Consider the following 25,851-nt stretch of genomic DNA (forward strand, 5'->3'; position numbering starts at 1 on the left):
AGAGCACTAATTCCGAGTATGGGTCACATGTCACGTCACTTAAAATTGTCATTCTTGGGTGAACGATCCCTTTAAATCCTTGATATTGTTAATTTCGTCATTTACTAATATAACGTTTGATCTAGTTGTGTTTTTATCAACTGAAGTTTGCAAAGATTAATAAATACTGTAATAACTGTATTGCTCATTTTTAGTAATAAAATAATGCATTAGTTAACATGAACTAATCTGAGCTTATTGTAAAGTGTCCATATTTTTGTTACTGGTTGTCATTCATTCATGATGTAATGCGTTCACTGTTTAGGATGAAGATGCTCCTCTGGTCAGAGACGATGAGGAGGATTTGTTCATCATTGACCAATCAGCACAGGACTTCCTGGAAGTGAAGAGAGCGGAATATATAGGCTACAGCAGGCGACTGCAGAGGGAGCGAGAGACACTCTTTGTTCCCAGCATGAGGCCAGGTACAGAAACCGAAGCAGCACTCTTCAGTCCTTCACCTTGACCCTCCTATAGGTCAAATAATCTATGATTTACATTTGCCACACAGTTCCTGCCTCCAGTAAGCTGCCAGAGAACGTGCGTCCCCGTTACCTGGAGGAGGAAGGGTTATATGTGGGGGAGAGGCCACCCGTCTGTCTGACCAATCAGAACATTTTGGAAAACCGAATCCTGAAGCAGGCTGAGGTAATTAAAGAAGCTGGGTAAAGAAATGTATATTATAACTTCTATAAAATGATACTGTAAAAAACTAATTTGTTTACAAAGGTTATTGTCTGTAATGTGAGTGTTTGTGATTTCTGCAGGGAAGGAAGTGGTTTGGAGATGATGGGTGTATTATTGCTCTGCCTGACCCAATCAAAGAGTCCTCGTCCAGACCGCCTCTCTTCCACCTGGAGGATGAGCTGGACCCTGCGCTGCAGGCTGTCTACAGAAAGGTCAGAGATTGAATTATACGTGGAAAACCGAATCCTGAAGCAGGCTGAGGTAATTAAAGAAGCTGGGTAAAGAAATGTATATTATAACTTCTATAAAAATGATACTGTAAAAAACAAATTTGTTTACAAATGTTATTGTCTGTAATGTGAGTGTTTGTGATTTCTGCAGGGAAGGAAGTGGTTTGGAGATGATGGGTGTATTATTGCTCTGCCTGACCCAATCAAAGAGTCCTCGTCCAGACCGCCTCTCTTCCACCTGGAGGATGAGCTGGACCCTGCGCTGCAGGCTGTCTACAGAAAGGTCAGAGATTGAATTATACATTATGATAATTAGACAATATTTTGTGTTTATGTGCTGGACTCCTTCATATGAAAATGAAAATGTTCATATTCTGACAGAAATGATATTTTCCATGAAGAGTCAATAATTGCCACCTTAAATTGATTTCCGGGAACATTCTTTTTTCTGACTTTATTAGAAGTATGGATCATCATTTTATGTTTAATTGCTACATTTAAGCAACAAAATCATTTAGAATAATACAACATAATACTGTTTAGAATTATTGCACATATTGTTTAATGCAGCTCAGAGGTGGCATGAATGCAATAACAATTGCATTAATAATGCTTTGAGATTCATGTTTTCTACACAAAAAGGTCAGTATTCAAATATGAAATTATAAAAAATAGTTACTTAAAATATGAAAGCAGGCTAACTCTGAGTCATTCTTCTTTATGAAAGGATCAGTAAATAATTTGTTCAACCGATTATTTAAAAAATGTGGATTCGTTCAGTAACACACTACTGTATAAAATCAGTATCACATTTGCAGTTGTGCTGATATTGTGGAAAAACCGCATTCTTGTTCTTGTGATGTTGCTTAACTATATCATATGATGTAAATATAAAACAAAAACACATACAGGGGCTTTTTCTGCCCCCAGTATCTTGAATATGGGGTCATTCGAACTGCATTCTAATAGCTACATCACGCAGTGAATGCATGCTCTCTCACATCATTTTGAGTTTGTTTTTTTGCAAAGTGAACATACTTCATAATGTCATAACATCATTAAAACAATATGTATGATAGTATCGTAAACCCAACATATCTCACACCCCTAGCTGACAGTGTAAATGTGGCCCTTATCCCAGTTCCCAGGCTGCTACAATTGAGTGCTTTCAAAGAACAACTAGTTTTTGCCAGATTAAGTTTAGCAAGGTTTGTGGAATTCAGATGAAACATGGCTCACATTAAATGCGCTGGTTTTGGAAGACAGTTTTCTGTGATCCCAAGGCACTGGACCTCTAACACTGGTCTGGAGAGGAAGAATCAGCTATGTGTTCTTTCCCACATAAAAAAAAAACTGTTTTAATTTTTTTGACTTTAAAGGGATAGTTCACCCAAAAATGAAAATTATGTCATTAATTACTCTCAGATCGTTCCAAACCCGTAAGACCTTCGTTCATCTTCGGAACACAAATTAAGATATTTTTGATGAAATCCGAGAGCTCTCTGACCCTCCCATAGACAGCAAGTGTCCTTACACGATCAAGGTCCAGAAACGTAGCAAGGACATCGTTAAAATAATCCATGTGACATCAGGGGTTCAACCGTAATATTATGAAGCTACGAGAATACTTTTTGTGTGCAAAAGAAAAAAAAAATAGTGACTTTATTCAACAATTCGTCTCCTCCGCGTCACCCTGGTGTAGGGCTGGGTATCGAGTTCAATACTTTTTAGGCACCGAACGAATTACCTCGATACCATCGAGTATCGAAAAACGTCTTGTCGTTCGGTACCAAATTTCAATACCTAAGGGGTTAATCTCATCAGCGTCAGTGAGCCAATAAGCCTGCAGCACTAGCCGGGGTGTTCGACTAGAAGAGGTGCGGCGCAGATCGATCATCCGCGAGAGCGATTCGAAAGCACACGGAGCAGTCTGCTCTCTTTAGCTCTCGTGGTACTGTAATAACACCAGTATAGAGTAGCGCGGGAGCTGCGTGGAGTTCCCATCATATGCAGATGCCCGTTCATACTAATGTTACACGACCGAAAGCGCGTGTTATGTGACCATTCATGCAAACTGTAGCATCATGCTACATAAGACAATAAATAAGATTTATATTCCGCTTTTACTCAAAACTCACTTTAAACCAACATCGAGTGTTTGTAATAACTTCCGATTGCCGTCTAACAGGGCCGGATTTACGCATTGCTCAAGACATTGAGCAAATGAATATAACAAACAATAGGGTAAAAAATGACAAACTATTTCCATGTATTCCACCTTTTTTTATGTAGGCTACGGAAATCAGGCTTTCTTTCTCCCAGTCTCTCTCACAGACGCACACACAGTGCAGACACGCAATTAAGATATTTTTGATGAAATCCGAGAGCTCTCTGACCCTCCCATAGACAGCAAGTGTCCTTACACGATCAAGGTCCAGAAACGTAGCAAGGACATCGTTAAAATAATCCATGTGACATCAGGGGTTCAACCGTAATATTATGAAGCTACGAGAATACTTTTTGTGTGCAAAAGAAAAAAAAAATAGTGACTTTATTCAACAATTCGTCTCCTCCGCGTCACCCTGGTGTAGGGCTGGGTATCGAGTTCAATACTTTTTAGGCACCGAACGAATTACCTCGATACCATCGAGTATCGAAAAACGTCTCGTCGTTCGGTACCAAATTTCGATACCTAAGGGGTTAATCTCATCAGCGTCAGTGAGCCAATAAGCCTGCAGCACTTGCCGTTGTGTTCGACTAGAAGAGGTGTGGCGCAGATCGATCATCCACAAGAGCGATTCGAAAGCGCATGGATCAGTCTGCTCTCTTTAGCTCTCGTGGTACTGTAATACCACCAGTATAGAGTAGCGCGGGAGCTGCGTGGAGTTCCCATCATATGCAGATGCCCGTTCATACTAATGTTACACGACCGAAAGCGCGTGTTATGTGACCATTCATGCAAACTGTAGCATCATGCTACATAAGACAATAAATAAGATTTATATTCCGCTTTTACTCAAAACTCACTTTAAACCACCATCAAGTGTTTGTAATAACTTCCGATTGCCATCTAACAGGGCTGGATTTACACATTGCTCAAGACATTGAGCAAATAAATATAACAAACAATAGGGTAAAAACTGACAAACTATTTCCATGTCTTCCACCTTTTTTTATGTAGGCTACGGAAATCAGTCTTTCTTTCTTTCTCACAGACGCACACACAGTTCAGACACGCGGAGACGCGAACAGAAACTTCTTGTCAGCGCTGCACCACGAATTTATCAGTAAAATAGTTTCGCTGCTGAAAAGCTACACAACATTTCTCAGTAGAGTTCTTAATCTCTCTCTCTCTCTAATAACCGCATTAGACTGCATTAATAACTGCGTAAGCCTGCATATCAATGGCTCAAGCCTCTCTTATCAGCTCTAAAATGACGTTTTGGAATTTGCAATGGAAGGTTTGGGATGAGGTGCGTAAAAAAATTAGTTCAACCCACACGAGATTTCAGGACGGAAACATGTCAAATGTCTTGAAACAAATGATAATAAAATTGGTATCGAAAAAAGTATCGTTCAGGAACCGGTATCGAAGGCAAGGTATCGGTATCGATATCGAAAAATTTTGAACGATACTCAGCCCTACCCTGGTGTCATTTTGGAGACTATTCACTGAACATAAACAGCGTATGCTGTTCTGTGTCAGCTGTGGCATGTGGATACGTTTTCTACGTTGTTTGCGCTTTGATCTGAACGTAAACAATGTGTCCGCGTGACGCAGCTGATAAATATCTTAATTTGTGTTCCGAAGATGAACGGAGGTCTTACGGGTTTGGAACAACATGAGCGTGAGTAATTAATGACAGAATTTTCATTTTTGGGTGAACTATCCCTTTAATAATTCCAAGGACCCCAGGGTCATGGAAGACCTGGAAATATCTTGTAGGTCGGGAAAACACCATAACATCTCCATAAAAAAAGTTATGGAAATTCTATAATGATTTTTAAAGTTTTTTTTTAATTCTGCTCGGCTCTAAAACTATTAATATTGGCAATTAGAGGGTGAAATCGCTATGATTTTTGAAAATCTTTGTTAAAATACATCAGGCAGCCCACCCTTGGTTCTTCATGACATTGAATGCTAAAATGCAATCCTGTAATGTTGGTGTTATATCCTCCATGCAGCCTGTTTCCAGGCAATATGAACTGCCAATAATATTTGTGGAGATGAGAGGTGTGAGAACGGAGATGGGATCCAGATGTATGATGATGTCACGGTTCTGCTGTTGAGACAGGGCAGTGAGGTCACATGTGTCTTGTCACGCCTCACACAACTCAAAATAGGAGATATGTAATAGACGTTATATTACACACACACACACATATATATAAGAAAAATAACACTCATTCAGCCTTGTGTGATTTATAAAACTTGGAGGTACTTCTGTGTTATGAATGCTGCATGCCAATAAAAGTGAACATTATGAAAGTGCTCACAGACATGTGGAACTAATTGACATTAAAGGGTTAGTTCACTCAAAAATGAAAATTCTGTCATTAATTACTCACCCTCGTGTTGTTCCAAACCCGTAAGACCTTTATAATTTATTAAAATGAATTGCCCCTCCTGTTAAATCATGAAAGAACTGTGATTAATTTTATTTTGTGGTTTAACATAACATGTACTGACATTTTAAATTGGTGTGCACCTGCAAAAATGGTATTACCTAAAACCAGACAACAGCCATGGCTTAACCAAAGTACTTGTGTCATTAGACGAGAATGGAGGAGAGCCGAGAGGCGATGGAAAAAAGATCAACTTCAAGTATCTTATGAGAGACTTAAAGACCGTATGATTAATTATCAACGTGAAGTTAAGGCAGCTAAAGCGCAGTATGTTTCTGATTTAATTAATACTTATTCTCATAATCCAAAAGTTTTATTTAGTACAATAAATTCTGTATTAAATCCATTAACATTCATTTACTCAGATCCTACTAAGAAGCCTGTGATAATTTCTTACAATTTTTTACCAGTAAGATCAAGATAATTAGAGATAGCATTCAGCCTACCTCTGATTATTATTTTGACTCTTCTTTGGGATCTGTATTCTTCTCGGACTTTGAACCAATTTCATTTTCTAATTTAGTAAATCCAGCATTTAAAACCTACAAATTGTGCATCAGATGTCATTCCCTCTCATCTTCTTCTTCAAGTTGTTGTAGTCCCAAACATTGTTAGTATTATTAAAAGTAGTCTAGTAAATGGTATAGTTCCATCTTACCTAAAACATGCTATAATACAACCTCTTTTGAAAAAGCCTAGACTGGATCCTTTAGTTTTATATAACTATCGCCCCATTTCTAAGCTCCCTTTTTTATCAAAAATATTAGAGAAGGCTGTTTATCATCATCTCATCTCGTTCTTAAATAAAAATTCAGTTTTGGATAAATTTCAGTCTGGCTTTAGATCAAAATATAGTACAGAGACTGCCCTTTTAAAAGTACACAATGCTCACTGCCGATGCAGGAAAGGGTGTCATTTTGATTCTTCTTGACCTTACGGCAGCATTTGACACGATTGATCATGACATCCTTTTAAATCGATTAAGTCAATGGCCATGGGTAGGCATTCGGGGAAATGCTCTCAAATGGTTTTGCTCTTACTTAAAGGATATAAGTTCTGTAGTTCAGTTGGGCAATTACTTTTCTGATTCTGCAGCTTATTTTTGTGGGGTTCCCCAGGGATCAATTTTGGGGCCCATTTTATTTTCTTTATATATGCTTCCGCTTGGTTTTATTTGTCGGAAATACAATGTTGCATACTATTTTATGCAGATGATGCACAGCTCTATATTCCACTGAATGCAGGTGATTGTGATGAGTTAGGTGATCTGATGACTTGCTATCATGAGATTAAGTTATGGAATTAGAATTTTTTACAATTAAATGAGGCTAAAACAGAATGCCTAATATTTGGCTCTATTATACCGTCCTCACATGTTAACCAGTCTAGGTCCTACTGCCTCAAATCTGCATAAGCAAGTAAGAAACCTGGGAGTGGTCTTCGATTCTGATCTTAAATTTAATAAGCAAGTGAACTCTGTGGTAAAGGCGGGATATTTTCAGTTAAGAAATATCGCAAAAATTATAATTTTTTTTGTCATATGATGATTTGAAGCGTGTTATACATGCTTTTATTATGTCAAGATTGGATTATTGTAATTCGTTGTATTTTGGGGATTCCTGCTGTTCTGTTGAATTGTCTTCAACTATTACAAAACGCAACAACCAGACTGTTGACTGGGACCAAGAAACAGGTCAGTGTTTCCCCAATGCTGGCCTCGCTGCATTGGCTGCCGGTTAATTTTAGAGTTCAATTTAAAATTTTACTGTATGTTTTTAAAGCCTTGCATGGTCTAGCACCTGAATATATTTCGGACATGATCCAGTTTTATTCTAGGACACGGCCATTGAGGTCATCTCAAAAATGCTTATTAAAGGTTTCTAAATCCCGCTTAAAGTCCAAAGGAGACCGTGCCTTTTCGGTTGCGGCATCTCGCCTCTGGAATGACCTGCCTCTGGAAATTAGATGTTGTACATCACTAGGTCATTTTAAAACCATTTTAAGAGGGCACTTACTTACCCGGGCATTTAGTGTGAGCTAGTTGGTGTATATATGATGGTCTAGTGTTTATTGTTTATGTCATGTTGTTTTTATGTTCCTGCTATTTTAGTTTTGGTTATTTTGTTGTTATATGTTGTTTTATTGGAAAGCACTTTGGTCAGCATGAGTTGTTTTTAAATGTGCAATACAAACAAATATTCTGTGGACTGATGAGGCAAAAGTTGAACTTTTTGGAAGGTGTGTGTCCCGTTACATCTGGCGTAAAACCAACACAGCATTTCATAAAAAGAACATCATACCAACAGTCAAACATGGTGGTGGTAGTGTGATGATCTGGGGCTGCTTTGCAGCTTCAGGACCTGGACGACTTGCCATAATTGATGGAACCATGAATTCTGCACTCTATCAGAAAATCCTGAAGGAGAATGTCCGGCCGTCAGTTTGTGACCTCAAGCTCAAGCGCACTTGGGTTATGCAGCAGGACAATGATCCCAAACACACCAGCAATTCCACCTCTGAATGGCTCAAGAAAAACTAAATTAAGGTTTTTGGAGTGGCCAAATCAAAGTCCGGACTTAAATCTGATTGAGATGCTGTGGCATGACCTTAAACAAGTCCATTCATGCTCGAAAACCCTGAAATGTGGCTGAATTAAAACAATTCTGCAAAGAAGACTGGCTCATTGCCAGTTATCGCAAACGCTTGATTGCAGTTGTTGCTGCAAAGTGTGGCACAACCAGTTATTAGATTTAGGGGGCAATTACTTTTTCACATAGGGCCAGGGAGGTTTGGACAGCTTTTTTCCCTTAATAAATGAAATCATTATTTATTATTCATTATTTATTATTAATATTCATTTTGTAGACTATAGTACCTTCAGGATAAGTATTAAGGGGCTAGGAAGTGATGTGAAAAAGATTATTATTAGCATAGATGCCATTCAGTTATTTTAACAGTTGTGTGATAAATAGCAATTAAAATAAATGTAATTTCCTAAAAGTTTGTCCTAAAAGCTTCCTTTATTCACTGATCCTTTGTTGAAAAAATAACAAAAGATCTACCTTTGAAGTGTTATTTTATACGCTATTTCTGAAAATGTATAATGCATAATAACTGAATGTTTGCATAATGACATGGTGTTTCCACTATTGTCTGCTCTGTCCCAGGCTCTGAAGACCAAGCATGTGAACCTCTACATAACTGGAATGGGCAACCCCCAGGCAGACTACCAGCTTGATGTAGATGCATCCGGCCTCATCTTCTCCCATCATCCTCTCTTCAGCCGTGAACACGTGCTGGCAGCCCGTCTCGCCCAGCTGTACGATCAGCACCTGACCAGACAGCACAAGAACCTCACACGACTCCTGACTGATAAGGTAACCCAGAAGTGTGCCAACAAAACCAAGCTTCCTGTTCTCAACCTCATTCTGAATGTGTGTGTGTGTGTGTGTGTGTAGTTGAACAGCTTGAGGAACACAATTCAGAATATGCTGGAGCTACACAGAGGAGAGGCTCTGAGTCAGGTGACCCAGCAGAGGATAGCGGAGTACAAACAGGAAGTAAGGTAAGACATTTCCAATCACCTCTACCTGTTATATTTATGATCGTTGTTTCATCACGTTTAATTGATTCTTGGTCTCTTCCTGTATCATCAGACACACTCGTCAGTTGTGTGATGTGGAGCAGGAGAAGGACAGAGCTCTCCTCAAAAGCATCATCAGAGTGTGGAAGGAGCTCAAAGCTCTGAGAGACTTCCAAAGATTCACCAACACGCCCTTCAAACTCTTCATCAGGAGGTACGGCTTCTTTCATACGAGTTTGACGCTGTGTTTGTGCTTCGTTTCATTAAACGAGTGACGTCTGCAGGGAGAAGGCGGACAGAGAGCAGGACGAGCAGGAGTTTGAGAATGACATCATAGCGGAGGTGTCAGAGCTGGAGGCGGAGGCAGAGGAAGACTATCAGAGGAAAATGAGTGAATACCGAAGACAACATGAGGAATGGAAATCCTGGAAGAGAAAACAGGTACTACTACACATGGGATGCAACTACTGTTTTTGCAGTCATAATCCTCTTTGAAACCAGACTGAGATGTTCTCAACATGTTTCTGATTCCTTCAGAAAGCTTTGAAGAAAAAGCAGAAAAAGAAAAGACAGCAGGAGGAGGAAGAGGAGGATGAGGAAAGTGAGGAAGAGCTGGGTGAGGAGCCAGAGAAGCCGGAACCTCCAGAGAAACCAGACATGGGCAACCTGGAAGAGCAAGTGCGGGAGAAGGCAGCCAGGATCCGCAGGAAACCTGGAGAACCGGTTCTGATTCCAGAACTTACCGTCTCTGGGCCCGTCACCCCCAATGAGCAGTGCCCACGGTGAATGACACACACAAACACACACACACACACACACACTGTTACACTCACCTCAGACCCCTTCAGGTAGTGATGGTTTAAAAAAAAAAGTCTTAAAATGTTTTTAAAAAGTGTTTGCTAAGGTAAGCATCACTATTACTTTTGCTCATATTTGTGTGATAAGTGATTTGAACGTCTTGAGTATTAAACTTTTGTATTAAATCTGGTATAACTTGTCCCACACTGTCTGTCCTATTGATATGCATCAACCTTAAAAAAAAAATTCTACCTAAAACACCTTGTCAACCATATAATGCCCTGGCAACCACCTGCAGTATTTTAGCAACCTCTTAGCAATGCCATACGTCTGAAATACACTACTCAAACAGATTTTAAAACACCATGCATTAGGCTATATACATGCTGACATGCCGATTACACATTTCCAGACTTTCAGGTCTGAACACAACAAACTCGCATAGAAATGTGTGCCTCATTACTAGAAGATGCATGACAAATTAATGTCCAACTTCCAACTAGACCGAATCATAGTGTGGCGGGACGACCAAACGACAGACACAGTCGGTGTGGCGTCAGGCCTCGGAGAAGCTTTTATTAACAAAATATAAACAAAGTGTCCAGGTAAAAGGGGAATCAAGTGTCCAAAATAAAACAGGGGATCTGGTGTCCTCGTCGTGCTGTGGGGTTCGTGCTGGGAAGGGCAGTGGTCAGGAAGGAAGGGTCCAGGTTAGGGGTGGAGTCCAGCAGCCGCACGCGCTCCCCTCTCCGGTCCGGGGCGCGAGGGGCGGCGGCTTCGTCCTTCTCTCTCTGGCCATGTAACGGGTGCAGTTCTCGTCCGGACTGCGGGTCCGGTAGCTCACGACTCTGGCGGCACGGGAGTCCCTCTACGCACCCTTCCTGGACCCACGAGGACACCACGGGCATGCACGGGGAAGAGACCGGTCTCTCGAGGAGAGGCGAGTTCTGCATTTAAACAGCGGCGGTGATGAGGCTCCATTCGGTTCAGGTGTGCCCCATCACACGCCACCAGCCCTGGCTATTTCAGCTCCCCTCCTCTCTCACGCACCCAGTCCTGTTGGGAGCCTGGCGAGGGGGGTGATTAAGGGACGGGGTGATGCTGATAATAAGCCGACTCGTCACATTTATTCTTCAGGTAGTGATGGTTTAAAAAAAAAAGTCTTAAAATGTTTTTAAAAAGTGTTTGCTAAGGTAAGCATCACTATTACTTTTGCTCATATTTGTGTGATAAGTGATTTGAACGTCTTGAGTATTAAACTTTTGTATTAAATCTGGTATAACTTGTCCCACACTGTCTGTCCTATTGATATGCATCAACCTTAAAAAAAAAAATTCTACCTAAAACACCTTGTCAACCATATAATGCCCTGGCAACCACCTGCAGTATTTTAGCAACCTCTTAGCAATGCCATACGTCTGAAATACACTACTCAAACAGATTTTAAAACACCATGCATTAGGCTATATACATGCTGACATGCCGATTACACATTTCCAGACTTTCAGGTCTGAACACAACAAACTCGCATAGAAATGTGTGCCTCATTACTAGAAGATGCATGACAAATTAATGTCCAACTTCCAACTAGACCGAATCATAGTGTGGCGGGACGACCAAACGACAGACACAGTCGGTGTGGCGTCAGGCCTCGGAGAAGCTTTTATTAACAAAATATAAACAAAGTGTCCAGGTAAAAGGGGAATCAAGTGTCCAAAATAAAACAGGGGATCTGGTGTCCCACAATGGAATCACATTGGAGCCACTGGTGAGAGGGACAAGCCCTTTGTCCAAATACCCCCACTTGCAGTCTTTGCACTTGACCACTTGACTACTTATATGACGTATTTCCTGTATTTGGCCCAAATGTTCAAGTGAGAATGAAGACCACTAGTGTGTGTGTAGAACTTTTCATTACCTGATGGGACACACTTATAGTTTTGTAAAAATGCAAGTGTTTACATAGCTTTATTTTTATTTTAAATACTTTGCATTTTAAAATCAACTTCTAAATATCCGTTCAGTAGTCCTTATGACAGATGACACCATTTAATTTGTGGTGCTTTTAATTAAATGATGAAAAGCAGTTGCAAATGTTATACAAAATAAATATCACCGCTACTCATCTTTGCACCAATAAAACGTGCAACACTTTTTTTTTTGCCAAATTATATGTAATATCTAATTATTATATTAATATTTAACTTATATTGGAAAGATTCCATGACCTCTCGCGAAATCTCGGCAAAAATCTCACGATTTATTCCTAAATACGATGCATGATGGGATACACTAAGCCTCGAATAGTGCTCCAGAGCTGTATTCAAGATGGTGTGAATTTAGTGTGCTTTAAGCGCACTGTGCTTTGGCGTTTTTAAGTCCTGGGACAGTCTTGCGCGCTTACTTCCTGTAATGCGCATGCGCTCTCAAGTGGCCAAGACCGCAAGTGTGGGTATTTGGACAAGGCAAAGGAATAGCTGTTTAGATTAGTGAACCAGAAGAAGTTACATTACGAATCCATAATTACCATAGTCTTAATTGCGATCTCCCTTTTTGCCGACTACTGCCACCTGCTGTTGTGGAGAGTTATTTCCTCCCACACTAGTTGGTCATTGGCTGTAGTTTTGTGGTGTATTCAAGTGCAAATTTTTGGACCTTATGCAATCAACGTGAGGCAACACCACAGTCAACTTTATTTGCTGCTAGTTCTTTGATGACGGTTTGGTGGGCCTTTAGAAACTTGGGCTCTGGAAACCACATATCAACATGTAAACACCCTGACTTTTGCCTGCATAAACATTCAAATTTTCTCCAGAAATGTAAAAATTTAGTTTTTGTTGGTCTTTTCTAGTGCCGAGTTTGCTCGTAGAGAGGATGTGGCCAAACGTGCCCTCTTCATCAAGGTCCTGTACAACGATAAAGAAGTTTCCAGAACAGACAGTCGAACCCTCAACATGGATTTCAGAGTTCACTTTGGTCAGATCTTCAACCTCAAGATAGTGAACTGGCCAGAAAGCATCAAACTACAGGTACGGTTGGGTTGTGTGTGCATTCACACAAATGCATTGCTGTTTGTCTGCTTGTGTCTGAAACATTCTGGATGTTGTCTCGCAGGTGTTTGAGAGTGTCGGCTCGTCCTCCTCCCTGCTGGCTGAGGTGTGTGTGCCGGTTCCAGAATCTTCCGTCCTGACCGGCAGTGCACCGTTTGAAGAGATGGAGTTTAGCAGCAACCAAAGAGTCACGTTCAACCATGAGGGGGTCGGCAGTGGTAAACACCTCTTTAAACCTTCCTAAACAGATGTGTCACCATCATGAGTCATGAAGGGAAAGGATGCAGGTTGTTTTATATCTTGTTTGTGGTAGGTGTTCCGTTCTCTTTCGAGGCCGACGGCACTAACACGCAGACCCTGTTGACGTCAGGGAAGCTCTCCTGCTGCGTGTCATGGGCTGTAGGGGAAGATGACGTCCCCCTCGCTCCCCCGTCCAGTCAGCCTGGAGGGGGTATGTACAGGTCAGAGAGCCAAATTGAGATCCAGCCCTCCATTAGCGCATTATTATTTGTAGTTGTGCTGGATAAGATGCAGTTTTCTCTCTCTTCAGTGGTCTCAGGCAGATGGACGCTATAGCATGTATTGGAGCATCTGGGCTGAATGACATGAAGAAATTGGGGAAGTGGGCAGCTGAGTCTCGCCTCGACCCCAATGACCCCAGCAATGCTTCCATCATGCAACTACTCTCGGTACATACATCCCCAGAATTCTCTATACAGCTTTTCACCAGACAAATGTCATGAATAATGTACCTCCATAATAATTGTTTAATATTGTCTTTACGTCATCAAACTACGCTGAGCATATCTAGAAAGGCATCTGCCAATGCGCTTGAAGATTCTTTTCAACGTTTAGTTAAATAAATGAAACATGCAGTTTAATCATTATTTAAAAGAAAAAGTATTTGACTGCTCAACACCACAGTAGAGAAAACCAATAGGAGTCTAGTATTCAGGAGCGCTGTGTTTGTTTTGATGTCTTATTGTCTCTGTAGGTGGTGAGTGGTGGAGATGTGGCGGTGCCTGAATATTTCCGCCTGGAGCAGCTTCAGGAGGAGTTTAATTTCCTAACCGATGAGGAGCTGCATCGTTGCCGACGCTTCCGTCTCCTGAGACTGCGGAGTCAGGAGGTGCCAGAGTTCCGTCACTTTAAATGCGTCCCGTCCATGGAGCGGGAAATATCTGAAAAAGTGTTCCAGGTAATCTCACTTAACCTCTGTGAAAACTTTCTGTGTCCTAAGATTGTCCAGACTGGATAAATCGCCAAAGACTTCAAAATAGACTGTCCAGACAGGAGCCAAAAATTGCACTGCAAGACTGAAAAAAGTAAATTCTTATAATTTATTGTAGCACCACCTAGTGTCGAGCAGATGTCAATACATGACATTCGTGGCATTTGTAATAATGGTTGTAGAAGGAGGAGCTGCATCGTTGCCGACGCTTCCGTCTCCTGAGACTGCGGAGTCAGGAGGTGCCAGAGTTCCGTCACTTTAAATGCGTCCCGTCCATGGAGCGGGAAATATCTGAAAAAGTGTTCCAGGTAATCTCACTTAACCTCTGTGAAAACTTTCTGTGTCCTAAGATTGTCTAGACTGGATAAATCGCCAAAGACTTCAAAATAGACTGTCCAGACAGGAGCCAAAAATTGCACTGCACTGAAAAAAGTAAATTCTTATAATTTATTGTAGCACCACCTAGTGTCGAGCAGATGTCTGTGCATGACATTCGTGACATTTGTAATAATGGTTGTAGAAGCCTCCAACTCTAAACTTGACTTCCACACTTCGGGAGGAGTTAGTAACAACAAGCAGTACAAGCAGTCCAGTCATTCCTCCTTACGATTAACAGTTTATTTTCCATTGTTTTCAGTTACAACATGCATGCACATTACGATCACAGCTGATGAAATTAATCAACCGATTAAACAAGAATATTTATGAAATACACAATTAAATAATACAAGCAAATAATTATCATGATTTAACATAAATAGAGTAAAGTTCATCCAGAGCCAACAATAAGGCAATACAAAATATTAAAGTTGCCATAACAATGGTTTTATCTTTTTAGGAAGCATGTACCTGTAAGTAGATCTTATATTAATTAAATATGTGTAAGAATAATCAGCTGTTTTGTGTAATAATCTTGTTTCAGGATTATGAGAAGAGACTAAAGGAGGGCGAGATTATTGATACCAAAGAACACATTGATGCACATCGAGCCCTTGTGGCCAAATATCTGCAAAGAGTGAGTGATGAGTGAAATTTAGCTGTGGAATAATTTCCTTACTTACACTATTGTTTAAAAGTTTGGAATCTATAAGATTTTTAAAATATTTTTGAAAGAAGTCTCTTATGCTCACCAAGGCTGCATTTATTTGATCAAAATACAGCAATAAACAGTAATATTGTAAACTATTATTACAATTTCAAATAAGCGTTTTCTATTTTATAGGGGTGCACGATAATATCGGACCGATATCAGAATCGGCTGATGATGGCTTTAAATGTAAATATCGGCATCGGCCGATATGTAAAATTATGCCGATATGTCTTGCCGATAAGAGGAATACATTAACTCACATGTGCTCAGGGTGTGCTAGCGATTAGATCACGTCAACATTGTGGCTCATTCTTGAAGCAACATTTTGCCTGAATGGTGATTGGATTCATTGCTTTGGATCACTGCATTTAAACTGAGAATGCACGTACAGAATGATACATTCGGTGTATGATAGAGTAAACAGTAATAGCACGTGCAGCGGCAGCCTCCCCCGGGTCCTAATGCCCATTCGGTAAGGAGTTTTAATTCCGTAGGGGGCGCTGTTGGCCTACTTCTAATGAAATGAAATTAAACACACAACTAAACACAAATAACATTTATACTGTGTTTCTGATTAAATAGAGCCGTAATTGAAAATCACGAGTATATTTTGATTTAAAGGTCAGAAGCTATAGTTTACACAAATAAAAAAAATCACAAACATGACACTTGCAAGTTAATAATTATATATGTATACTGATTTATTCATTAATGTGTAATATGTTATATATTTTTAAACAAATTATGATCTCTAAAATATTTTCAGAATTTGTACAACTCTTTTGCTTTAGACCATCTACAAATGTTAAATCTTAAAATAAAATGTTAAGGTTAATACTGCATTTTTCTGAAATAAAAATGCAGCAATTGATATATAGTTATTTTCAAAGCTTCAATGTAATGTTATTATAAAATAACTTCATTATTGTTTATTTAATTCTAACAAATAAGTTCTTGTTAAAAACTAACCAAAATTAAAAATAATTAGCTTATAATTTCCACACAGGAGAGACGTGGTGTTGTTTCCAAACAAAAGGAAATATATCGGTATCAGCATCGGCTATTGGCCAAAATGAGTTGAAAAATATCGGCATATCTGCAAAAATCCAATATCGTGCATCCCTACTATTTTAATATACTGTAAAATATAATTTATTCCTGTGATCAAAGCTGAATTTTCAGCATCATTACTCCAGTCTTTAGTGTCACATGATCCTTTAGAAATCATTATAATATGCTGATTTGCTGCTCAACAAACATTTCTGATTATTAATATCAGCTGTGCAGTTTAATATATTTGTGGAAACCTTGAAACATGTTTTTTCCAGGATTCTTTGATGAAAGTTCAAAAGAACAGCATTTATTTGAAAGAATACATCTTTTGTAAGATTATTGCCTACTGTCACTTTTGGCCAATTTGATGCATCCTTGCTGAATAAAAGTATTAATTTATGTTAAACAAAAGTCTTACCGACCCTAAATATCTTTATCTTTCTTTATCTTTATGTTTTAATGATATAAAAGCAGTGAACAGTTATGTGTGTTATGTATACGATAAGCATGGTATGTATAGGCTGCAGCAAAGGGCCCTTAAAATCAAATTCCCTCTCAAATTCTCTGTTTGTCTCTCTGTCTCAGGTGCGGGAGTCAGTTATTAATCGTTTCCTCATAGCGAAGCATCATTTCATCCTGTCCGACGTGGTTTCGGAGGACGAGGTCCCCAGCATCGGGTAAACCGCTCTACTGTTGATCTAATTCACTACTGCTGACTTTATATAGAGGCTTTCTGAAGGCAGACTCATCTTTAACAGTCCACCCACTTCTAGATGTCATATTCAGATATGGTCTGGTACACATGCTGACTTTTTGTGTGAAGCTAAATCCAGTTCATTACATTTGATGATGGTTCTATTGAAGATTAGCATGTTTGATTGCAGTTTATGCCATCAGCAGGCTTTAATGACTGGATTGTGCACAAACTGCAGAGAACAAGAGGCTTTGTTTAATCTTGAATCGGTATAAAATTATGTTTATTTGACAGTTCCTGTCTTTTACTTCTCTCTTTTTTTTTTTCTTCTCCTGTACGTTTGTATATTCAGTGGTCCAGGTGCTGGGTATGTTCTGAGGACTTTCTGTTCTGTTTTCAGTCTCCCGTATTCCTTTATTTTTCTTGTGTTCCTCCCCTCAGATCTGTGTGTTCATGAGGTGCCATTCTCTGTAGAGTTAGTCAGTGTAAAGTGTGTGTGTGTGTTAATGTGGAGATCACACACTCAGAGAGTGTGTGTGTGTTTGATCTGCTGGTGAGTACTGATAGTGAATGTTTAGAGCAATTGTGTATTTATTTACTCGCACTCATGTTATTCCAAACCCATAAAACTTCCTTTCCTTTGTGGAAGACTAAAGGAGACGTTTAGCTGAATGTTCATGCTGCTCTTTTCCATGCAATTAAATTATACATTGACCAGGGGCTGTCAAACCCCAGATGCAACAAAAATAGTCTAAAACATTATAAAATAATAAAAAATTGTGTGAGGAACAGACTGAAAGATAATCTTCTCCACTTTAGCTTTCACAGCCATAGTGATGTTCAAAGCAACAGCATGATCGTGAGTGTATTGCTTTTATACAGCAGTTCAGCAAACAAAACGTTAATATTGAGTAACTTGCATTTTAAGCACAATATTGCCAGTTACTTGGTTCCAACAACAAATTATTCATTAATGTGTAATATGTTATATATTTTTAAACAAATTATGATCTCTAAAACATTTTCAGAATTTGTACAACTCTTTTGCTTTAGACCATCTACAAATGTTAAATCTTAAAATAAAATGTTAAGGTTAGTACTGTATTTTTCTGAAATAAAAATGCAGCAATTGATATATAGTTATTTTCAAAGCTTCAATGTAATGTTATTATAAAATAACTTCATTATTGTTTATTTAATTCTAACAAATAAGTTCTTGTTAAAAACTAACCAAAATTAAAAATAATTAGCTTATAATTTCCACACAGGAGAGACGTGGTGTTGTTTCCAAACAAAAGGAAATATATCGGTATCAGCATCGGCTATTGGCCAAAATGAGTTGAAAAATATCGGCATATCTGCAAAAATCCAATATCGTGCATCCCTACTATTTTAATATACTGTAAAATATAATTTATTCCTGTGATCAAAGCTGAATTTTCAGCATCATTACTCCAGTCTTTAGTGTCACATGATCCTTTAGAAATCATTATAATATGCTGATTTGCTGCTCAACAAACATTTCTGATTATTAATATCAGCTGTGCAGTTTAATATATTTGTGGAAACCTTGAAACATGTTTTTTCCAGGATTCTTTGATGAAAGTTCAAAAGAACAGCATTTATTTGAAAGAATACATCTTTTGTAAGATTATTGCCTACTGTCACTTTTGGCCAATTTGATGCATCCTTGCTGAATAAAAGTATTAATTTATGTTAAACAAAAGTCTTACCGACCCTAAATATCTTTATCTTTCTTTATCTTTATGTTTTAATGATATAAAAGCAGTGAACAGTTATGTGTGTTATGTATACGATAAGCATGGTATGTATAGGCTGCAGCAAAGGGCCCTTAAAATCAAATTCCCTCTCAAATTCTCTGTTTGTCTCTCTGTCTCAGGTGCGGGAGTCAGTTATTAATCGTTTCCTCATAGCGAAGCATCATTTCATCCTGTCCGACGTGGTTTCGGAGGACGAGGTCCCCAGCATCGGGTAAACCGCTCTACTGTTGATCTAATTCACTACTGCTGACTTTATATAGAGGCTTTCTGAAGGCAGAATCATCTTTAACAGTCCACCCACTTCTAGATGTCATATTCAGATATGGTCTGGTACACATGCTGACTTTTTGTGTGAAGCTAAATCCAGTTCATTACATTTGATGATGGTTCTATTGAAGATTAGCATGTTTGATTGCAGTTTATGCCATCAGCAGGCTTTAATGACTGGATTGTGCACAAACTGCAGAGAACAAGAGGCTTTGTTTAATCTTGAATCGGTATAAAATTATGTTTATTTGACAGTTCCTGTCTTTTACTTCTCTCTTTTTTTTTTTCTTCTCCTGTACGTTTGTATATTCAGTGGTCCAGGTGCTGGGTATGTTCTGAGGACTTTCTGTTCTGTTTTCAGTCTCCCGTATTCCTTTATTTTTCTTGTGTTCCTCCCCTCAGATCTGTGTGTTCATGAGGTGCCATTCTCTGTAGAGTTAGTCAGTGTAAAGTGTGTGTGTGTGTTAATGTGGAGATCACACACTCAGAGAGTGTGTGTGTGTTTGATCTGCTGGTGAGTACTGATAGTGAATGTTTAGAGCAATTGTGTATTTATTTACTCGCACTCATGTTATTCCAAACCCATAAAACTTCCTTTCCTTTGTGGAAGACTAAAGGAGACGTTTAGCTGAATGTTCATGCTGCTCTTTTCCATGCAATTAAATTATACATTGACCAGGGGCTGTCAAACCCCAGATGCAACAAAAATAGTCTAAAACATTATAAAATAATAAAAAATTGTGTGAGGAACAGACTGAAAGATAATCTTCTCCACTTTAGCTTTCACAGCCATAGTGATGTTCAAAGCAACAGCATGATCGTGAGTGTATTGCTTTTATACAGCAGTTCAGCAAACAAAACGTTAATATTGAGTAACTTGCATTTTAAGCACAATATTGCCAGTTACTTGGTTCCAACAACAAAAGAAATTCCAAACAAATTTAGAGCAGCCAGTGGTGATTCATTCCTGAATGAATCAGTTTTTTTCAAACAAATAAGTTAAGTGCATGATTCAATGACTCGCTCATAAAAATAGTGGGTCTCATTAATCAGTAAATATGTAGATTGTTTATATTTACACACACAGGAAATCATAAAAACATTTGCCCCAAGTTAGTAATTTGCATAAAACACAGAGACCATCTCCATATAAGAGGTCCCACAACCTCTCCTTTATAGCCTTTTGTTACTCTCAGTACGTAAACTGATTAATCATATGTTCATGAAAATTGTTGAACTCAGACGGTACGCACACATTCGTGCATATGCACAGTTATTGAATGAGACCCAGTCACTTCCAGAATGAATCAGTTTTTTGAGTGAATGATTCAGTTGACTCACTCATAAAGAGTCGCCATCATTCAAAGCAACAGCATGATCGTGAGTGTATTGCTTTTATACAGCAGTTCAGCAAACAAAACGTTAATATTGAGTAACTTGCATTTTAAGCACAATATTGCCAGTTACTTGGTTCCAACAACAAATGAAATTCCAAAATGAAATTAGAGCAGCCAGTGGTGATTCATTCCAAACAAATAAGTTAAGTGCATGATTCAATGACTCACTCATAAAAATAGTGGGTCTCATTAATCAGTAAATATGTAGATTGTTTATATTTACACACACAGGAAATCATAAAAACATTTGCCCCAAGTTAGTAATTTGCATAAAACACAGAGACCATCTCCATATAAGAGGTCCCACAACCTCTCCTTTATAGCCTTTTGTTACTCTCAGTACGTAAACTGATTAATCATATGTTCATGAAAATTGTTGAACTCAGACGGTACGCACACATTCGTGCATATGCACAGTTATTGAATGAGACCCAGTCACTTCCAGAATGAATCAGTTTTTTGAGTGAATGATTCAGTTGACTCACTCATAAAGAGTCGCCATCTACTGGTATAGTTTTAAAGTGACGTTACGTTACGTGACGTGACATGTGGCCAAGTATGGTGACCCATACTCGGAATTAGTGCTCTGCATTTACCCATCCAAAGTGCACACACACAGCAGTGAACACACACACACCGTGAACACACACACCCGGAGCAGTGGGCAGCCATTTATGCTGCAATAATTGAAATGTGTTTTGTGTTCAGGATAGAAATAGAGATTTAAAACCAATGCACTTTATGTGAGGCTGATGAAGTCCTGTCTCAGTGTCTATTGTTCACGTTGAACATTAACTCAAATCCCTCACTAATACCGCAGTGTGTTATGGGATATCTCCACTGACTCTCAGCTGACGCTCTTTCAGGCTGTTAGGCTGGAACCTGTTCAAACTGGCCGAGCCCAAACGGCCCCTGAAGCCTCGCAGGAAGGAGAGGAAGAAGGTGACGGCTCAGAACCTCTCAGATGGAGACATCAAACTCCTGGTCAACATCATCAGAGGATACGACATCCCCATCCGCAGACCTTACGCCAGGTACCTGTTTCTGCACTTCCAGAAAAGCTGACCAATAAGAAGACACTAAACAATCACTCATTCTCTGTTGTATTTTCAGCAAACCCCCTGCGTCGGCTAAGTCTGGGCGATCATTCACAGAGCCGTTTACAGCTCCTGTGTCGTCCCAGACACCCCAGCAGGGCAGTGAGTGGCCCTTCGGACAGGTAACAGCACCGCACCTGTACCTTTACCTGAATATTATTTGACTGTAACTGTATGTATTCATGTACTGTGTGTGTACTGTAGCCTCTGATCAGGCCGTTTGTGGAGGTGTCTTTCCAGCGTTCAGTGCTGCAGACGTCTACCGCTGACGGTCCAAACCCCTGCTGGAACGAGGAGATTGTTCTGCCATTCAGGTCAGACTAAAACCTACAGCACTGACATGAAAAGCCAGTATAACTTCACTACAGCTCTATTCCTGAACTGAGTGAAGTCTTGCTGTCTTCAAAGGCAGTCTCCAAACTGAAACCGAACCTCATAAGTGGCTCATATGAAATGCTCTACAAAGGCAGTGATTCCGAGTTAAACTAATGACACTCTTATCCACCTTATTCTTCCTGTAAAAATGGGCGTGGCCATTTGTAAATTTTAATGGGTCTTGTTTTCCGGTCTCATTCGCTTCCAGCTATTTTTAGCTGTACAAAACCACTCGTTTTGCTGCTTGATATTGCAAATTGGTGTCTTACCATATTATTTTAGTGTATTATCTTAATTATGAACACACTGGTTTGTAATGCAAACAGTTTTACCGTTTACTGCACGTTGTTATTCTTGTTATTTCCCTATAGCGGCTAATGAACCGGAAGTCTTGCCCATAGGCTTACTTCCACGTTTAGGAATAAGGTGGATAAGCCAAAAAAAAAATAAAAGGTACATAGGTAAATGGGGGTATTTGTTTTTTCTTTATTATACTCCAGTATTGAATAATGCATCAATATTTTAAAAGTAAAATGGTATAATATTGAATACTTTTATACTTCTAGTTTTTTATTCTTAATATTCTCCAGTATTGAATATGAATGCATATTTTTAATATACATTTACATCAATAATATATATTATTTCTTTAGACAAAATATAATTTTCATTTTTTTCTTGATGTTCTCAATTGTTGAAGCAAAAAAACACAATTTTAATAAATTTACATTAATGATGTCTATTATTGATCTTGATAAATTATAATTTCTTTACTTTTTTTATTTTTCTTGATATTTTCTAGTATTGAATAAGAATATATATTTACATCAATAATATATATATATTTTTTACAAAATATAAATAATTTTTTTCTTGATGTTCTGCAATGTTGAATGAAGCATGAATATTTTTTTAACAATAAAATATTATTTATCTTGATGAATTATAATTTTGTTTTTCAGTATGGAATAAAGCTTAAAGATTTTTTTTATGTATAAATATATAAATGTACATAATAGTATGTATTTATTTCTGTTGAAAAATGGCAGTTTCTTCTAATTTATTTTATTATTATTTTTCATTGAGCTTGTCACAGCGTATTCTGTGATGTGATACTGCATTACAATTAGGCCAAAAAATTAAAAAAAGTCAGCATAATGTTCCAACTTTTAGAACAGCCCTCATGTTAGGAGTGCGCCTATGATACCTTGAAATGCTATTGTTTTCACATTGAGTTTCAGTATTTGCATGGTGTGAATCAACGGCTTCCCCTTTATCTCAGTGCTCCAAACGGAGACTACAGCTCCAGCAGTCTGCAGTCGGTCAGAGATGAGGTCTTCATCAACATCTTCGATGAGGTCCTCTATGATGTAGTGGAGGTGAGAAACATTCAGATGTGCTTACGGATCATTCCCAGAGTCATTTTAAGCTTCCCGATGTGATGCTGACCTGTCTGTCTGAACTCCGTCAGGATGAGCGGGAGAGAGGGAACACTATTCACACCCGTATAGAGCGGCACTGGCTCGGCTCCATCAAGATCCCCTTCAGCACCATCTACCTGCAGTCTCGGGCAAGACACCAAACACCAACACTTCATACAGAGCACATGACCGTTTCTATTTGTGTACAAGTGTTTGTGTATAATGGAAATATGCTCTAAAATAATCCTGCTCCCATCTGATAGGTTGACGGAATATATCTCTTTTCAATTTGATGATTATTTATTTATTTATTTTGTAATCAGTAAAGCTGAAACTATTCAGGTTTAATTTGATTGTGACCTGTCTCTATTATGTGATCTGTACATTATGTTTAGATTGATGGGACGTTTAAGGTGTCCACTCCTCCAGTGCTGCTGGGATACAGTAAGGAGCGCAGTTTGGGCAGTGAAGGTGGATATGACGCCGTCCGCAGCCGGAGTGAAGGAACCTTCCTCAGCCTCTTCATCACTATTGAACCCCAGCTGGTTCCTGGAGACACCATCAGAGAAAAGGTACAGCAGAAAAATCTGCTTCGTTATCAAGTGTTATGTGATGACAAAAAAATATGTTTTATAGTGCTGTGAAGTGATTAATCGTGATTAATCGCATCCAAAATAAAAGTTTTTGTTTGCATAGTATATGTGTGTACTGTGTTATGTATTATGTTATGTACTATTTATTATGTGTATATATAAACACCCACACATGCATGTATATATTTAAGAAAAATCGTACATTTATATATTAAATATATTTATATATAATATAAATTATATGAATATAAACATATACATGTAAATATTTTAAAAACATATGCTGTATGTGTGTGTATTTATATATGCATAATAAATAAGCACTACACGCATTTATATTATGTAAACAACATTTTTTATTTTGGATGCGATTAATCGCGATTAACAGCACTCCGTTTTTTATGTTCATAAAAATAAGAATTCTATTATTTTTTTGTTCAGTATTGATTTTTCCTCTCTGTCTCTCCTTTTGACTGCTTTTAATAGATGAAGGAAGTAAAGGTAACATATTTGGAGTCTGAATCATGTTTATTTCCAGTGGAAGTCTATGGGGAAAAGCGTTGTACTAACATAAACATTGAAATGCACACTGTTCTCAAAGTATCACCAAAATGCTCAAACCTTTATGCGTTAACATCATACCAGTGTGATACAATTGATTACTAACCTTTACTAAAGCCAGTAATCTGGGAGATTTTCACATGATCTGCAGAAAGGATGCAAGAAAGGGACTGTTTACATGGAGAAAAATCTGCTGACGGTAACCAAGAACCGTTGTCCCACCTCTACAAGGACAGTATAAAACTATGACTAAAAGCGCTTTAACAAATACACAAGATGCACATTTCTATTGTCTGGCCAGAATGTCTTGCCCCACAGACTTCAACTGTAAGTGATTGTATTACTGTAAACATGAGGGTTGTTTGTTTTCACAAATGGAGAAAAGAGTCATAATGGTTTTCTGTGGTATTCGACAGCATCTGTGAGCATCGTACAGCTTAATTTGTATTACGTGTGGCTTAATCCAAGACATTTGTGTAAGTGTTGTCTGTTTAGTGGAGTTTTGGGTAACACTTTACTTGAAGGGGTGTGCATAAGACTGACATGACACCTTCATAATCATGACATGACACATGTCATGAATATGAAGGAGGTTTTATGCATGTTTATGACAACTGTCATTAAGTATCATTCGCTCAGTTTTGTCATTTTTAATGCAAATATCACCGTTTTCATACAAATGTTAATAATAATAATGAATGTTTGTTGAGCAGCATATCAGAATGATTTCTGAAGGATCACGTGACACTGAAGACTGGAGGAATGATGCTGAAAATACAGCTTTGATCACAGCAATAAATTACATTTTACTATATATTGACAGAGAAAACAGCTATTTAAACTGTAAAAAAATAGTTAACAGTATTACTCTTTTTATTGTATTTTGCTCAAATAAATGCAACTTTGGTCTTCTTTCAAATACATAAAAAAATAAAAATCTTACTAAGAACAGCTCAATTTATTAATATACAGTAAGGGAAACTTCAGTGTAAAATCACTGTTTCATGACCTCTGACCTCTCTCTCCTCTCAGTTCGACTCTCAGGAAGGTGAGCGTTTGTTGATAGCGAGTGAAGTGTTTGAGAAGGAGGCAAGTGGCCGTTTCCCCGACCGGCCCTGTCTCACTACCGTCATCGACATCAACGGCAAAACCGTCTTCGTCACACGCTTCATACGGCTTCTGACCCCTCCGCAGGAGCTGCTAGACGCTTTCCCAAACGGCCCTCAGGAGACCGCGGTCCGTACACACACACTTCAGACACCAGCTCATCTGTGTGTG

At 38.6% G+C, this 25,851-nt stretch overlaps 1 protein-coding gene across 1 annotated transcript in view; it reads left to right on the forward strand.

The window, feature by feature from the left end:
* Positions 1–25,851, forward strand: part of cc2d2a (coiled-coil and C2 domain containing 2A) — a 39,232-nt gene that overhangs the window by 9,952 nt on the left and 3,429 nt on the right. The window contains exons 11-34 of the mRNA XM_016230165.1: positions 305–464; positions 551–687; positions 807–938; positions 8,750–8,959; positions 9,041–9,147; positions 9,239–9,379; positions 9,450–9,606; positions 9,703–9,947; positions 12,815–12,992; positions 13,078–13,231; positions 13,327–13,474; positions 13,564–13,702; positions 14,008–14,211; positions 15,167–15,259; positions 16,973–17,064; positions 17,434–17,448; positions 21,393–21,560; positions 21,640–21,745; positions 21,828–21,937; positions 23,281–23,377; positions 23,470–23,568; positions 23,815–23,991; positions 24,499–24,513; positions 25,606–25,809. Of these exons, the coding sequence (XP_016085651.1) occupies positions 305–464; positions 551–687; positions 807–938; positions 8,750–8,959; positions 9,041–9,147; positions 9,239–9,379; positions 9,450–9,606; positions 9,703–9,947; positions 12,815–12,992; positions 13,078–13,231; positions 13,327–13,474; positions 13,564–13,702; positions 14,008–14,211; positions 15,167–15,259; positions 16,973–17,064; positions 17,434–17,448; positions 21,393–21,560; positions 21,640–21,745; positions 21,828–21,937; positions 23,281–23,377; positions 23,470–23,568; positions 23,815–23,991; positions 24,499–24,513; positions 25,606–25,809 (3,288 nt within the window). The remainder of the gene's footprint in view (positions 1–304; positions 465–550; positions 688–806; positions 939–8,749; positions 8,960–9,040; positions 9,148–9,238; positions 9,380–9,449; positions 9,607–9,702; positions 9,948–12,814; positions 12,993–13,077; positions 13,232–13,326; positions 13,475–13,563; positions 13,703–14,007; positions 14,212–15,166; positions 15,260–16,972; positions 17,065–17,433; positions 17,449–21,392; positions 21,561–21,639; positions 21,746–21,827; positions 21,938–23,280; positions 23,378–23,469; positions 23,569–23,814; positions 23,992–24,498; positions 24,514–25,605; positions 25,810–25,851) is intronic.

The sequence above is a fragment of the Sinocyclocheilus grahami genome, unplaced genomic scaffold, assembly GCF_001515645.1.
Source record: "Sinocyclocheilus grahami isolate Dianchi unplaced genomic scaffold, SAMN03320097.WGS_v1.1 scaffold364.1, whole genome shotgun sequence".
NCBI lineage: Eukaryota > Metazoa > Chordata > Actinopteri > Cypriniformes > Cyprinidae > Sinocyclocheilus > Sinocyclocheilus grahami.